This window comes from Channa argus, chromosome 14 (assembly GCF_033026475.1).
Source record: "Channa argus isolate prfri chromosome 14, Channa argus male v1.0, whole genome shotgun sequence".
In the NCBI taxonomy this organism is placed as follows: Eukaryota; Metazoa; Chordata; class Actinopteri; order Anabantiformes; family Channidae; genus Channa; species Channa argus.
Window position 1 is genome coordinate 19,853,992 of NC_090210.1, and position 17,952 is coordinate 19,871,943.

General features: G+C 39.6%; 1 protein-coding gene across 2 annotated transcripts in view; it reads right to left on the reverse strand.

Moving 5' to 3' along the window:
- The window catches only part of st6galnac3 (ST6 (alpha-N-acetyl-neuraminyl-2,3-beta-galactosyl-1,3)-N-acetylgalactosaminide alpha-2,6-sialyltransferase 3), a 76,436-nt gene extending 71,168 nt beyond the window's left edge, over positions 1-5,268 (reverse strand). The window contains exon 1 of one of the 2 annotated variants that reach the window (XM_067475764.1): positions 4,987-5,268. In XM_067475764.1, coding sequence (XP_067331865.1) covers positions 4,987-5,004 — 18 coding nt within the window. In that variant the 5' untranslated portion in view covers positions 5,005-5,268. The remainder of the gene's footprint in view (positions 1-4,986) is intronic. The other variant, XM_067475763.1, reaches the window with a different exon arrangement.
- Between the last annotated feature and the right edge of the window lie 12,684 nt (positions 5,269-17,952).

Below are 17,952 nucleotides of genomic sequence, written 5' to 3' on the forward strand. Positions count from 1 at the left end.
CTGATGGAGCTTAGGAGGTACTACAAAGAAGAATGGGAGAAACCCAAAATTACGTGTGCCAAGATTGTACCATCATACTGAAAAAGAAGTGAGGCTGCAATTTGTGCGGAAGAGGCTTCAACAAAGTATTAAGCAACGACTTTGAATATTTATGTGTATGTGATTTTACATGCATACTCACAGTGAGTATTGGCTTTCAACTACTTCCAAAATGCAGGTGACATATACTCGGGACTGCACCTGCACACCTTGAAAATACAAACAGCTCTGCTAACGTGCTGCTCAAACTTTAATCTCTGTGTGGACAGAATTATTTTTAGTGATAAGACAGAGTTTTGGTTTTGGATTTAGTTACTGCATGGTGTTAAAGTTAGGGTAAATGGCTAGTTAGTACATCACAGACCAAGGCCTCATGCTTTAAATAGATGACCGTTGTCCCCTTTAGTTGGCTCGTGTTATTTGTCATGGAAAATGTTTTCAGCTTCATGCAGCCTGAACCATTTCTGTCACAGTCCAGCTGCTATAATGAAACATCACTGCAGAATCTACTACTACTACTACTACTACTACTACTACTACTACTCCACCACCTGTTCATAACGGTTTTGATATCTGCAAAATGCTTCTTTATTTTTATATGCGTCCCACAAACAAAGCAGAAAAGGAGACAAACAGTGCCTTGCTAAAGCATTTATACCCCTTTATATTTTCCAACCACAAATGTCAATTTATTTTATTGGTATTTTGCGTGATAGACAAACACAAAGTGACAGTGAAAGAAAAATGAGAAATGGTTTTCAAAATGTTTTACAAATGAATATCTGAAGTGTGGTGTGCATTTGTATTCAAATGTGCGGTGCCAGCACCACACAGAAGACACCAAGCAAAACTTTTTAGCTCAATGATCCCACGATGATGGATCGAGCTACTAATCTCTACACGCTCAGCTGACTATCTCTCAATATTCAAAAAAAAAAACTGCTGAAAACAGAACTCTTCCCATGCACTTAAATATCTTAAAAAAAAAAAAAAAAAAAAAAAAAAGACACTTGCACCTCGTGAACTGTGAATAGGACTTTGCTTTGATGTTTTCTCCTGACTTAGATTTTTGCTGCCTTGTACCTCACTTGTAAGTCGCTTTGGATAAAAGCGTCTGCTAAATGACTAAATGTAAATGTAAGTGTAAATGTATTCAGCCCCTTAAGTCAATACTTTGTAGAAGCACATTTTGCGGCACTTACACTCTTTTGGGGATTTCTCTGCCTAGTTTTCACATCTAGAGCATGAAGTTTTTGCCCATTATAGTCTTGCCACAGAATTTCAAGTGAATTTAGGTCTGGACTTTGACTCTGACATTCTAACACATGAATATGCTTTGATCTAAACCATTCCATCATAGCTCTGGCTGTAAGTTTATGGTTGTTGTCCTGCTGGAAGGTGAATCTGATCTCCCCACTCTCAAATCTTTTGCAGACTCCAACAGGTTTTCTCCTTAAGATTGTTCTGTATTTGACTCCATCTTCCCATGAATTCTGACCAGCTTCCCTGTCCCTGCTGAACAAACTCATCCCCACAACATGATGCTGGATGGTTTGTTTAGAGCGATGTGCAGCGTTAGGTTTCAGCAACACATAACATTTTGGAATTGGGACAAAAAGTTCAGTTTTTGTCTCATCTCACCAGAGGACCATCTTCTACATGTTTGCTGTGTCCCCCACATGGCTTGTGGGGACTTCTTGTGGCTTTCTTTCAACAATCCTTTCTTTTTGCCACGCTTCCACAAAGGCCAGATTTGTGGTGTGCACAACTAATAGTTGTCCTGTGGACAGATTCTCCCACCTGAGCTGTGGATCCCTGCAGGTCCTCCAGAGTTACCATGGGCCTCTTGGTTGCTTCTCTGATTAAAGCTGTCCGTCCCAGGCCTGTCAGTTTAGGTGGACAGCCATGTCTTTGTAGGTTTGCAGTTGTGCCGCACTCTTTCCATTTTCAGATGAAAGATTGTACCGTGCTCCATGAGATGTTCAACGCTTGGGATATTTTTTTATAACCTAACCCTGCTTTAAATCTCTCCACAACTTTATTCCTGACCTGTCTGCTGTTTTCCTTGGACTTCATGCTGTTTGTTCACTAATGTTCTCTAACAAACCTCTGACGGCTTCACAGAACAGCTGTATTTATACTGAGATTAAATTACACACAGGTGGACTCGGTTTACTAATTAGGTGACTTCTGAAAGCAATTGGTTCCACTGAGTTTTAGTTACTGGGTATCAGAATAAAAGGGGCTGAATACGAATGCACGCCGCACTTGCATTACAGTTTTCAAAACCATTTATCATTTTCCTTCCACTTCACAATTATGTGCCACTTTGTGTTGGTCTATCGTATAAAATCCCAATAAAATACATTTACCAAATGGTAAGAGTACTTTTGCAAGGCACTGTATATGGCAGTGTTAGGGTGGTTAGGGGTGTTAATTATGCACGGATTATTCATGTGGCTTCGTGCAACAGTCAGTAAAAATAGTCAGGACAAAGATGGCGATATATCAAAGAGTAATATGAGAACTATGATGTGTGTTGGGTGAGAAAGTCCTGTATGTCTTCCAAACAGACACCTGTTGTACACATTACTGTGATGAACAGACAAAACAGAAATTAACAGATAAAGCGATAACAGAGCACATGGATGAAATATGATGCAAATGTTGTCCTGTAAACTACTAGAGCTGTGTTTACACTGTTGGTGTGTGAGTGTGTGTTTTGAGAATCAATTGGAATTACACAACGTGACGGAGCGAGGACTGGATGTTCCCGTGAAAGCCTGACACACGCGAGTACAGGCATCCACCAGAGCCGTGGTGATTAGCTCATTAATCCATTAAGCTGGGAAGATACTGGGCAACTTTTATTAATCGCGTACAATTTGTTAACTCACACTAAATATTTTAATTGGCTTCGAACGCAGCCAGAACCTGTGAACTCTCTGCTCGGGCTGTCGGGTCAGTCATTCAGCCGGAACGAGGAGCTCACTCTGAACGTCAGCAGCACAGTGACCGTGGAGTTTGTTGGGTGAACGATCAGATAAAGTTTATCCAAACAAGATGGCTGTATCGTCAAAAACAGTAATGTTCCTTTACCTTTTGTGATTCTGCAATGAAATGAGAACCCAGCTGCAGGTGGCTGAAAGATGTGGAAATTACTCTGAGTCAAGCAAAGTTCTGTTTTATATTACAGCCACAGATGGATTCCTGAATGGGGCTACTGGGCACAGGTCCAGAGGCCCAAGAGGGGGCCCATGGGTCAGACCCTCTTGAGTTAGTGTTCATATTTCTTATGTGAACAATGAGGTGAACTATCCAAAAGAGGTGCCAACAACCACAAAAATGCATAAATTGACTGAAAACACAACACATAACTAAAAGCATACACAAAATAATCAAAACTGAAAAAATGTCAAACAAATAAACATCAAATGCTTAAAACCACAGAAAGTGACTGAATCAGATACAAACTTTTCAAAAGTGTAGAATAACCATAAAAAGCCTAAACATTACCAAAACAATGAGGGGACCTTTTCTTTCCTCATAATCCATCCAACATCATAGCAGTGACTATAATACAGCAAACCAGAACATGTACAATTTACTACTCCAGCAATATGAAAACGAGCTCACTATTGTTTATAACATCTTTAACAGCAGTGCTGCAGGAAGTCATGGAACTGCAAGCGAACAACATCTCTGAAGTGACAGGTGCAGAACTGTTGAGCAACACACAAGTTTTTGACTGATAAAAAGTTTTGTAACTTTATCAGTAGCAGTTGTTAAGTTTCATTTATGAACGAGGTAAGATTTCCTCGAGATTAAAACATTTTTAGAGACGGGCCAATACAGCAGCATCAACACAGTCACACATTCACCTTGACTCCTTTGGCATTGACTCGTGGCATTTTAAAAAATGATTCCTGAAATCATTTAGCAAGCAAAAATGCTCACTATTATTCTCAGTTTTATCTCATTGTACACTGAATATGTTTGAGGTTTGAACTGTAGATTCAACAAAACAAGCAATTTCAAGACATCATGGTCTCTGCAACTATGATTGACATTTTTCACAGTGTCATGACATTATAGCCAAAATAAATGAGAAAGTTCAGTAATTTCCTGGTTGCAGCTTTTCAAATGTGATCCTTCTTTTTTTTTCCCTGTTTTACCTTTTAGGTTTGTTTAGGTTTCAAACCAATGGACAGACACAGCTTATTTTGTAGATACAAACTGCAAACTAATAAAACCTGAGTCAAAACTAGTCAAGAATATTAGACTAATCATAGTTTGAATCCTCTGTAACGCATAAATGTCAATTATTCTCTGGATGCAGCTTCTTAAAGTTGAGGTCTTATTTCTTCTCTTGAAAATTGGGGGGGAGGGGACATTGTCGATCTGAACTGTAGTAGACTCTAAAGGACACATTTTTTGTGTTTTTTGTTTTGTGTCACATACACCTTAAGCTGTAACTGCTATGTAAAGTCAATGTCTGTAAATTTACTGAATTGAACTACACTCTCTGATTAAGAGTCAAGAAGTGGAGTCAGTGAGGAACTTCTGCAACTTTCCATTTACCTGTGGACATACATTAGAGCTGTGCTTTCGGCTCCTCACATCATGCCCACACCTGAACGCATCGTGGTGGGTTCATGCTACAGCCGCCTTCACCAGCCGTAAACACAAACACGGATTGAATGCAAAACCCAAACGCGAGGGCCTGGTTTTCCTGTCACACACATTCAGAGTCCAGGGGGACATCAGGGATCCAGAGGCGGAGGGATTGCCTCCACGCAGCATCACCAGCCCAGATCCCCCGCCTCACATTTCGCCTCACATCTCTCACAATTCACGCGGGCGTAAAGCAAACCACGACAGCAGCTCTGTGTGTTTTTTCTTCTTCTTCTTGAACATGATGTGTGTGAGAGAGAAGCCCTCACTTACCTTCCACATCCAGGCCATTCTGATTTGTGCGCAGACAATGGTGGGCCGCTTGTTTTTCCGTGCCTGTATCACCGTGTGCACCACGTCCGTGTCCAAACACCTTCATTCATGAATGCATCACGAGAAGAGGCGCTGATGCGGTGCCGTAAAATGCGGCGATATGCTCCATAAATACAGGAGTGTACCGTTATTCCTCTCCTCGGCTTTTTTTTTTTTTTTTTCTCTCATGGAGCCGCTGGGAACCTGGACCGACGCTGCGCTGCTACTGGCCGGCAGACGCACGGGCCCGCCCCCTGCCCGGGTCACGTGACCAACGCTGATTTCCTCCTGGCTTCACCATCACAACATCTGTTCTGATTTGGAAATAATTAGTCCACGTTTCACTGCAGCCCCACTGTACATTTGTCATTACTGTACAGAAACGAGCCGCTTGGTTTTTTCTGATGTCTGCATCTTAGTGACAAATCTGTACTTTTGTAGTGAAACTTTTTAATAATCCATAACACAAAAACCCGTATTTACATTTTATAGTTAAATGCAGTACATACAAAATACTCACAGCTCCACAAACAGCAAACCCTAAAGACTTTTCAAGTTATTTTAATTATTTATTTATTTATTTTATTATGATGTTTTTGCATTCATCAAACCCTGGCTTATGATTGTCACTATATTGCAATAAAGTTTAAAAGCTTCAGTGGAGATGATTGTGCCATCATAATTTTGGCTTTTAGTGTGTGAAATAAACACAACCCTGAGGACTAAATAAACTCTCACAATATGTGATAAAATAAACCAGTTTTTCTGCTATGAAGTGAGGACAAAATCCACTTAATGGAAAGTAACAAAGTACATTTGTGAATAGAAGCCATTAAATTAAGTTGGATTAATTAGCGAACGAGGTCTCACTACTTCAAATTGTGCTTTAATTAAACTCAGCGTGCTTTGAACATTTCAGATTTCTGCAGAAACCTTATTTGTGAGTCTTTATTCATGTGGAACAAATCTGAAGTTGACTTGTACATTCTTTTTATCTACAGCATCAAGGTTAGCTGTGTTTAAAATACTTGAAGTTCAGTTTCTTTATGGAGTACTTGCCCTTTTTTTTAACTAATGTACCTTCTTCAACTTTAGTGAATAATTTGAAGTGGTACGTCTCCTTATGGAGGGTGTTTTTTTGGGGGGAAGTACACTTTTATTTGCAACACAGCTTAGTAAGTGTCATAGCTGTAAATGAATGACATGACTTTATTTACAGCTACAAACACCTGACTGTATGATGAAGATTACTTGCAATAGTGTTTCTAAATATTTTATTTTAAGATATGCAGTGCCTTCTGGGGTTCAACAAACAGGTACAAATGTGGCCCACATTAGTCCATAATGAAGGCCAGGTAATTGCCCTCTAGCGACTTGAAGTGAATAGATCGTTGTATGACAAACACTGAACATTTATTGAGTCCCATGTTCCAGTTGAGCCAATAAACTAATTCCACAGAACAAGGTAAGAAACCGTGTATCTTCACAACTACACACTCAGCTTTCCCCCGTTACCTTTTAGTCCGTCCCTTCCTCCCACACACTGTCAACAAAACATAATTTCCTTAACAACTGTTTAGGCAAAAAACTGAATTACCAACACACTCCGACAGCCAACCTCTACTGGGCAGACCTCAGCTCTCCAACCTGGCTCCTCTGCCTCTGCAGCCACTACTTAACTTTTTACTGTCGTAGGCCATTTCTCCAGCATCCATCCAGTCGACTGTACCGTACGTTTGACAAAGTACACAATTAGATGTGCTTCAGACTTCAGCGCATGATGTGATTTTTCTTCATTTCTAACTTTATAGCAGTAGAGGAACTTATTTTTGTAACATAAGCAACATTAAAATGAATTATAGCGCCCCTGCTGAGTCTGAATCCAACATTCTGCCTCTCGGTTTTTTAGTCTGTACCGACTCCTGTGGGAAATACCTGGCACTTTAGCTAATGTCTAATGTGTGTAATAGTGTTTGAAAAGAATAGAATACTATCTTCTTTTGGGCAGCAGGGGGGTGTAGCGGTTTCTGCTGCTGCCTCACAGCTAGGAGGTCACCGGTTTGAATCCTTTTGGTGTAAAGCTTGCATGGTCACCCCATGCTTGTGTGGCTTTTCTCCCACAGTCCAAAAACATCCATGATGAATGTGAGTGTTAACAGTTGTCTGTCTGTGTTGGTCCTGAGATAGACTGGAGACCAGTCCGGGCTGTACCCGGCCTTTGCCCAATGAAAGCTGGGATAAGCTCCAGCCGCCACCTTAGGTCCTGAGCAGCATAAGCAGTTACAGATGATGGATGGATGTTCTGTTGATTTACCTTTGTTAACCATGTAATCTTGTCAGAAGCAGATCAATATGTTGCATTAAAATAAGTTATTATGTGAGGAAACAACAAGTGACCTTACAGGCACAAGAACATTCTGTGAAGATTGATTCTCCTGCAAATATAAAAGCAGGGAAATCCAGGTTCTAGATGCAATTGCACTGGTGCTGAGGGGATGGTGAGAAATGTCAAGAAAACATACAATAATTCAGTTTTACTATTGTTACACTCCTCTGACTGTCTGTTGGGATGCAGCCACACTGCTGCCATTTGTCCTCCTTTCTGTGTGGTGCAGATCTCATGTTGGTCATTTGGTTCTTTGGGAATAGAAAACAAAACATGCAGCCAGACTCAACCTGTCGACTGGAGAGGGGGGAGTACAAATTCAACAGCATATTCAACTTTGCTTAAAATAGTAATTTTCTGTTTTTAGGAGTCGGATGAACTGCAAATGCAGTTATGTTTTCATATGGGGTTAAAATTGGACACCTAAATAAAAAAAAACAAATTACATGATGAAATATTAAGCAGCAAGACAAACTAGCTTTTCCAACTGAAAACTTAATGATGAACAGCAAAAAGTGCTCACACTCAGACCCAAACATTTTCATTGTTATGCTGGAGACATGTTTGTGAACTCGGTAAACGTTTGATGAACAGCGACGCTGGTTATCCTGCTCAAGAGCAGAGGAGGACATCAGCATGGCCTGGGTGGTCACCAGTGTTCTGTTTCAGTCTGTTGCTCAGCAGCAGAGACGTAATTCACACTACTCGCTGTAAAGGTATCCAGTCCTCCGTTTGCACACTTATTTATTTTTCACATCAGGAAACTGGAGCACCAGAGGAAACAGGAGCTGTCACAGTGAGAAAATACGAACACCACAGGGCTGTAACGTGACAGCTGAGCCAGTGGACCACCACTGTGTGGGGTCATTAGAGTGTTTAATGATTTGTTGTGCTATTATCAGCCATCGTATGAGTATAGTATTCCCATAATACTCTGATAGGGAATACTTTATTGTTATGTCCTGCCTTTATTGTTCTCTTTATTGCAGTTTTGTGTCGTGATTGATGGCAGTTATATATTTCCTTTTGTTCTACTCTCATTCAAACGTTTGTCAACTTAATTCAAAAACAATTTATGCTTTGAATCTAGTTACTGCTAGTTTGTTTCACAGGACTGAAGGAGAAGAGAAACGTAATGTTCTGAGTTTATCTGGTAAATCAAATTTTTGCTATTTCTTTGTGTTTTGATCAATATTCATATACAAAGTAGTTTAAAACTGGCAGAGACAGAACGTAAACAGCGAAGAAGCAGGACGAAAAGACTGTGTATGTCAGTAAAAATACCTGCAAACCTGGAGGAAAATGTCTCAGTCTCGGTGGAGTGATGATACTGGCACAACTTCCACCTGCAACATGGACGACGACGAACGAAAATTTCATATTAATATTTTTTAATGAATTATAATCCGAATACATGTGTAAAATATGTCGAGCAGACAGAGGCATTTATCACTGAGCTTTACAGAGAGAAGAAAAGAATTAAAGAAACATGTATGAGCTCATTTAAGATACCGAGGACATGAACACAAGGTCTGGCCGTACAACCGAGCAGATATTTCTATTTAACCTTCCTTAAAAAGGACATGTTTGATAAAATGATTTAGTTTGTGATAATGACTTTCTGTAGACTTCTGCAGAAACAGATGGGATTTTCAGAGACGGTGAAATAAACCTGGCAAACAGAACCTGTCTGTCTTCTCCGCCATGTTATTCAGACGCTGCCTTTGTGCTCATGCCTGTATGGCAGGCTGTAATTGAGTTCAGCTGCAGCCTGCCTTCCTGCCAGATGACATGACACCTTGAGTAAATAGAACTTTTCCAAGATGTCAGTCTTGTTTGCAAATGAAAGAGTGATTTTTTTTCGTTTTTTTCCCTTTTTTTTTTTTTTTACACAAAAAAGAATTTGATATACACCATCTGTAATTACTGAGACACAAACAGCAAACAACACTTACTGCAAGAAAAGACACACACACGCATACACACACACACACACACACACACACACAAGCAGGAAACCACAGGCTGCTCCTGCACCTCACTTCTTTTGATTAGCTGTTGGCACATTGATTAAATTTCTCAGTTATTTTCTCTTAAATCTTGCAAGGTGTGAAGCAAGTCCTCTCTCCAAATCAATAGCTCTATCGGGGGTATCACCAAATCTCCTTCTTTCTCACTCTCCGCGTCTCTCGCTCTCTTTTTTAAAGCTTTTCTCACACCATGAAAAAAGTAATCCTCAAACTCCGAGAGTGCCACATCACGGATTAAATTCTCAGGAGTCTGCTCCCAGTTCGAAAAAAAAAAAAAAAAAAAAAAAGGGAAAGTCAAGGTCATCTGCAGACGGTGCATCTGAAATTACCTCTGGATGATTAAGAGAGTGTGGATGATACTCCGTCACCTTTTCGGATACGATAAGGAGCTATCGGGCTGAGGAAAGTTGAGGAAGGTAACACTATGCCTTCGAGATAAAAACAGTTTCAGGTCTCAGCTCTGTACGGAAGATTTAATGACAATTTTGCCTCCATCTACTGTGGATACACGAAGTCAAGTTTTTTCCCAAAAATCAGGCACCAATCTGAAAACAATGCTGTGTCTCGGTTTCTACTAATCGTCTATAACTGATTTGGCACTTAGTTTACAAACCGCTTAACAAGAAAATTACTAATTCGGGTCAACCTGCAAATGTGACTCAAGATTTACCAATGTTGAATGTTGGGTTTGAACCTGTGGACTGGCTGGGGACTTTCTGTTGCAGTTTACATGTGGTCCTTACTGCCTGTGAAGAGTTCACAGGTCAAAGAGTTTTCATGTTGTCCTCGTGTCCACATCCATGCTTCAGACAGGGGTTTGCATGTTGACTTCTTCCCTGCAAAGTGACTTTCCCCCAGATATTCAGATTTCCTGCCACAGTTTAAAAAAAAAAACAAACAAAATGGACAAAATTTCCATTTTAATTGCTGTGCAGTATAATTATGTATGGAAATTCTCCAAAAAAGTACAAGTATCTCAAAATTATACTTAAACTACAGCACTTGGGCACTTTTCTACAGCCAGGTTTGCTAATTAGTACTAGACTCTGATGTGAGGAAATGTGAGTAGATCTCCTGGTATTAGGTGAAATTCAATGTACTAAACAGATTGAAATTAAAAACCTGATGATGGTCCAAGAGGAAACAGCAAAAGCCAGAGTTTCCTGAAGGGGACATTAATTTATATCACGTTTCACAGCAGTTCATCCAATAGTAATTAAGACATTTGTCTCATGGTGGTGCTAGATGGAAGGTCAGAGACTGACCAAAGTCATTCAGCATCTGCAAACTATGAATGTCTGAGCAACCCTCAGCATCAGTTCACCCATTAGATAACGTGATTTTACTGGACAAGACAAAGCTTTGACCTGCTGGTGTTAAACTCAGAGGCATTTTCTCCCCCTGGATCTTTGAATATCTGTATGAAATTTCACGTCAAATCATTCAAAAGCTGTTAATGAATTAAAACCAAAATCCGTAAATATCAGTGGAGAAGTCAAAAGAATTACAAACTATAAATATCAGTACAAGAATTTTTATGGTAAATTATCCAGTAATTGTTGATAAGTAGTGGATGGCTAAAATCGATTAACGGTGCACAGTTAAAACACACTCATTTCACAGGGAACATCATTGCCTGCAATGAGAAATTGTTTCTTCTGTATTTTCTTTTTAATTTAGATAAACATTTAAAAGGAACTACAAATGAACACATTACAAATGACATTTCACAGAGCTTCTACTTAGCATCTGATGGACAATTACCATCGTATTTGAACACAGCACAAGACAAAATGTTTCCAAAGGTGCAGAGCATAGAAACCGCATGTAATGAAAAGGTGTGAAAACAAAAAGCTCAGAAGAATAAAAGGTCAAGGTGTAATTCAGTTTACAGCTGCAATGTCCTTGTTTAAAGCTGACATCTCCTTATTAAAGATGGATATGTGAAAATAATAGATGACCGAGAGACTGTAATGAATACACACTGTTTCAGCTCAAGTGCCATAGCCAGCTTTCAAATTCACCTCCTTTAGAGATTCTGCAGAGTATAACATATGTAAAAAAGTGCGATCGAGAGAAAATGCTGTTTCTCTTTTCTCAAAGACTTTGTTTAGAAATACCAGTCAGTGAAGCAGGGCTCTGATTTCACTTTCAGAGGACCCAAGTCCATTTTCCTGATGAGAATGGTCAGTGTTGGTCTGGTTCCCAGGCTTCAGTCCAGTCAACGCAGTAAGAGGCTTCCGGAGTGATGTTCCCTCTGGTCCCTGAAACCTTCCTCCTCTGCTGACAGACGCAGACACAAAGACGTTGATGGAGGTTCCGAGCTGATGGAGACAAGCTGCTGTTCCTCGTCTCCCACCCCGTGGAAGGTGGCTGAATATCTGCAGGTCATATAAAAGCTTTTTGTGGCGTGTTCTATGCAGGGTCATGCAAAGTTGTTTTACAGGTGGCTCCAGAGGTAGTAATGAGGCTGTACAAATATTCATTTGTACAGCAAACATTTTTGACAGTATAAAATGTTAAAGTACCCATCGACATAATGAAAATCTTTATATCAAAATCCAAAAAAAATTTCTAATCTTGAGGTACAAAGGCATTTTATCAACATTCCCATGTCACCTCTGAACTTCCATACTTGGTACAATAAGTGGTGTTTGTATGTTTGCAGCAGTACCAGGAAGTGAAGTCCCTTTCCCAAGAGATCCAGACTGAATGTGAGTCAGGTTTGCTTTGCTCCTCAACATCTAAGTGAGCCTGCAGTAGCTTGAAGTGCTTCTATCTTTGTGTAGAGACATACAGTCACTGCCCTTTTTCCTCTCAGAGAAGTAGACTTAAGACGATTGGACTTTGGTACAGTGAGACTGTCCTGAGACTTGACCTGAGATTATAAAAGTGGAACTCCATCGATTTTACACATCAAAGTCCGTCTACAGCAGAGTGCTTCTGCTTGTATGAGAAAAGTTATATAAAGTCTTTAGTGTCTCCAGAGGAAGCTGTGGGAAGTCTGAAAACTCGCCTGGGGTGGTATCACGTGAGTCAGCCTCTGCTGGGACTGAAAAAGTTTGAAAATGAAACAAACCTGTAGGTGCGGAGTAAAAAAATGAGTGCTGATCCTCCTCGAATGGTACAGTCCACATATCCTGCCAGTAAGACGCCTCCAGGGGCACAAGTTGGGCCTTGTTGTTGTTCTTATAAAATATAATTTGAAATGTTATACTGGAATCCTATTTGCCATGGTCCTCTTTCCACCTGCCTGCCAGTCCAAACATCATTCACAAACTGTCCGATTTAGCCCTGCTTGCTCTTTGATAGTTGCTTTAGTAAAGTCATGGTGGTTTTAGGACAACTAGCGTGGGGGGGTTTCATACATAAGGTAAAGTTTGGGAACCCCTAGATTAGCATACAAAATAACCAAGTACTGTGTGTACATCGCTTTTTATAAGATGTTTTTGCTGCCAGAAATATTATTAAAACATATATAAATATATATTAATATAAACATGTTTGCTGGGCTTACATCAGTATATTCCATATGTACATTTCACTCTTACTTTTTGCTCTGGTATGAACAAAACTGGAACTTTAGAGCTGTAAATAAGTCATTTTGTGTCTCTTTTTATTACTTGTAGAGCAATTTGTTTTGTGATCCTGTTGTGTCTTTAAACTAAAGTCTGTGAATTATAAAAAAAATAAATCTTAACATGCCATAGACACAGGTTATAGGCCAGGGGCCTCCTGACCTTTGGGCCCCTAGGTCTGTGTCTAATGGCTCCATTTTTACACAATCTCCTTCTGCAGATGAAGTGTTTTCATTTGCCTGGGCTCATTAAGGACTACTTACGCTGAAGGAAACCAGCCTTTTCTGACCTCTAAGAGCAACCAAACACAAATTCCGAACATTCAAATGACCCACTAAAAAAGGCAACAGATTTCTGTACTTTTTATCAAGCTTCTCCGTTAACTTGTAAGGATTAATTTTAAAAAAAAATGCAGCAGTAATCTATTTGTCGCTTTCTAAAACGGGTATAATTTCAGACTAAAACTCCGAACAGAGGATGTACCCTCGTCATCACATCGCCTCCAGCTACAGATTCACCGAATAAGCTTGTGTCCCATGTTCCTCTGTGCTTCCAAAAAGGCTTACAAGGATGAATCATTTTGCTTCAATATGGCACATTTGTTTTTCCTGCTACCGAAAAGAAGAATACGTTCAAATCTAATTACAGTGTGTCATTTTGGATGCAATGGTTCATCTTAAATCATAGGATTAATTTGGATTCATAATGTAAGTCGAACTAAATAACCTGGTGGGGTGTCAGGCCTCAGGTTAAAATCTGATTTTACACTCTATTCTTAGTAGTTTTGAGGTTTATTTAATCTGTAGTTCTTAGAGTAACTCTTTCAAACTGATTCCTATCAATGTGTACAGTACAGTGTAGTTGTGAAGAGTGCGAAAGAGAAGTTTCCCATAATGAGGTATTTCTGAATTTCAAAAATACTATCACTGTGTTGCTAAGTACTGAAGGACTTTTCAGTAAAAAAAAAAAATAATAATACTAATGCCACACTGAAAATCTCAGTTACAAGTCTGTGCTGAAAATGTTAATGCACACTCACTGGCCACTTTTAGCTACACCTGTACAATCTAATGCAATCCAACACAGCCAATCTGCCATGAATTCTACTTTTACAATGTCATAAATTCTCATTTTTTATGTTGAAACTGTCATAAAGATGATAATTCGACTCTCAGTATAAGAGTGGGTAGTGGATTCATACTGGAGTGATTATAACAGGTGGTTTTAATGTTTCGGCCACACTGTTTAAAATGAATGAGGGGGCCAAAACTTTAGAACCACGTCCTCTTACAAGAACTAATTGCACAGGTGTACCTAATAAAGTGGTCAGTGAGTGTATATCGTATATCATATATCATGTAAAGAGTAAAGTTGAATGATTCATTTGCAGATTGTTTCCCCCGTTATTGAGCTGATTTGAATCAAAATGGTAAAAGCCCATCACAAAGTTAAAGCTTCACAAAGCTAATTTTGTCTAAATAAATAAAAAAATAACTTTTAATTAATAATTTAAACAAACAATTTAGAGGAAAAGCTTCAAGTATTCATATGAGACAATAACGATGAAAATGTTGTTGCGTTAATGACTTCAATTATCATCAAAGTAGTTGCCAGTTTATTTTCAGTCAAACAGAGCTTAAATATTGGAGTATACAGTGTGTACTAATATGTACTCAAGTAAATGATCTCAGTACTTGTTACCACTGCCAATACAAACCATATATGATTAATCAGTTATGTGCTTGAATGAGGACTACTTAATATAACAATATATGTGTATATAATTATAGAAATGCTAACAGGTCTGGAAGAAGAGGCTGCAGTATAAGGAATTGTTCTTTATTCTGTCTCATCTGTTGGCTCAGTAGTTTGTGCAGCAAATCCTGTTTGTTACCACTGGGCTGGAAAAAGAGGAAAATATATCCTCACTGACAAAGTTTTCATTTAAAAAACTCTTAGTGTACATGGAACGGAATCATATTTTATTCATTTAAAGTCAAAAGTCAACCCAGCAGCAATGGGCTTCACTATCTTCACCGGCAGACAGAGTTATCACCGAACTGAAGACGTGCAACATGTAAAACTACATCTCTATGCTGCCTGTCCGTCTGCAAGTGAAGATTGTGGTACAATCAAAAGCTTGAACACAGCAACTACATGGACCCCGAGTTGAGTTTGTGTTGTTAGTTGCTGTTTTCCAAGGTCAAGAACTTCTCTTCTCTTTTCTGTCAATAAATTGAAAGTAAAATGAATCATTCAGCAAAACACAAACCCTCAATTCCTGGCAGAATTTGTGTCTCTGGGCCCTCGAGCAGCTGAGGCTCCCTGCTGTGTCAAAGCAACAATAGCAGATTGTCTTGGAGTGTGAGGCTGGTTGTGACCATTTGGATCTCAGTCGAGATCTCAAAAACAGTGGTTGAAAGATAAATACAATATTATTCGGAGCCATAAACACTGAGGGGGGATTTTATCTTTGTTGTACTTTCTATTACAGTGACTATTCTTCTTTGACAATCCTGGCGGTCCAACAAGTTAAAGTCTGGATGGGCCAGAACATTTGCTTGTATTGAAGAACATTTCTTGTTTAAAGGTGAGTTAAAAACCACAAAATTACCACGAGATTTAAAAAAAAAATTAAACAAAATACCCATAACTTCCCCCACTGAGGTTTAAACACGAAGACTCATTGGTGATTATAAAGGTATAGTGCAAAAATGTACTAAGACTGGTGTTGAAGATGTCACCACGTGTGAATTTATGAATTTACTGAATCCCTGGTCAGGGGGGAGGATAGTTATTTGTAAAAGTCCAGGAATTATCGGGCAGTTCCTGCAGCACTGAGTATCGCTGACGATGCAGCACTTTAAAAACCAGGCATTTTTTAAAAAGCCATCGCACAATCTCACTTTTGATACATCAGTAGTCTGTGGAAATGCAAATCACATTTTTTTTTTTTTTTCCACAGCGAGGGTCCCTGGACTTGATTTCCAGACAGGGTACCAGGAACTTTCCATGGAAACAGGTCTTTAATTCCGTTTTCCTTGGGTTCCAATATTCATGCTAACATACGCTAAAAGTCTCTGGGCTTCGTATTTACTGCAGCTACACTAGTAAGCAAATGATGGAACTGAAGTAAATAATAATAATTTTACAGGATTTGTTTTGGGAGTTTGAAATCCAACTGACATTTTCCTTCTGCCACAGACCTGAGAATATACATTTGTGTGTATATTGCCCAACACAGCCACACCAGCTGCTCTGTCAGCAGAAACTGTGGCAACTTGATGGGCAAAAAAAAAAGAAATCTCCAAATTATGAATTCTGGGAAGCAAACTTTCTCCAAACAAGAACCTCCAGTCTCCAGTGTGGAGCAGTAAAATCAGACCTTGCTCGAGTTGAGGGTGAATAACAACAGCATGTGAAACCGTGTCCCTGATAATAACCAGAGGATTGAACCACTGGATTAAAAGTTAAATGTGAATCTCGCGTGTTGGCTTTTTAAACGTATTTGCATTAAATGTTTCCACATTCACATATAGCCCCTGCAGCGGTTTAATTTGTTAAGTAACTGTCTGCTCCTGCATGTGATCCAGCAGCATTTGGCTGTAGCCCCCATGGCCTGAACTAATCCTCAGTATTTTTGTGCTGAGAGATAACACGACCGTGACAGGACTGAACTGAGGAGACAAACAAGACTGAGAGGTGAAACCTCTGATCTACCCATCTGGCTTTCTGCTTCTTTTTCGTGGTCTTGTTTCCCTGCTCTCTGCCTCTATTTCCTATTCACACTTTTCTTTCTTCCTCTCGCCCACCTTCTGTCTTCCTCTTTCTCACTAATGAGAGCCGGAGGGGTTTCTCAGTAGCCTAACAAGCAGCATGTTTGTCTCTGCCCAGCCACCAGGGGCCCACAGATTACTGCTCCCCCATCGACTAAATAAACAGACAAATAAATACAAAACTCACAGGGCTGCCAGACGGTGCTGCACTGAGAATATCACCTTATAAAAAATGCAGGTAGCAGAGGTGGGGGCATGCCCCTTATCCCCTAGTCCCAAACCAGAGCGAGAAGGTGATAGGTCATTAGCTTGTTAGTAGCATGAATAAATTACTGAACAAGTCTAACAGGTACAAACCCAGGGACCTTGAGCCACAATATCTGTATGTTACTAGCAGCATTTCCTGTTAGAAATATTGAATTACAAAGAAACACCAACAACAAAAACATGCAGATTCACCCCAATGAGATGCAAAATGGCTACGAAAGATGACAAAAAGCAAAAAATACTTTCAAAAGATGTAAAAAGAGTACAAAGAGATTAGGACTACAGACGGACACAAAATACCACAAAGACCCACACACACAAAATAAAACAAAGATTTGCAAATGATCAGTGCGACATGACTACAAGACATAAAAATTACAATAAAGGGACAGAAGATTACCACAAACAAGCGCATTAATTATCAGAGTTTTATCAGAGATTCAAATGTACTGAAGACAGGGGTAAAAATGACGACGAAGAGAAACAAACAAGTGCAAAATGATAGAAAATGACAAGAAGAGAGGACAGAGAAGCATGTTCGGAGCACACCAGGAGGTCCCGTCTCCCAGTGGCCATTCAACTTTACAACTCATCCCCCCCGCCTGCAAGAGGAAGGGGGACGGGAGCTAAAATGGGACTAAGTGTGGACAAACAGACTATCACAAAAACATCATCATCATTATATCTTCTTATCGCCACCGTTCTGCATATCCCAGGTCTTTAATGTTTCCTTGGTTCTTACTGACGAACATAGTAGCTTTTTGCTTTTGTGTTGGGTTGTTCTTCTTTTCTGTGGTTTGGCACAGAGAGCAGCTGTAACAAAGCAATTTTTCCTCCGGGATTAAAAAAAAAGTTTCAGTTTTGAAACAAATTACCACAAAGAGAAGCAA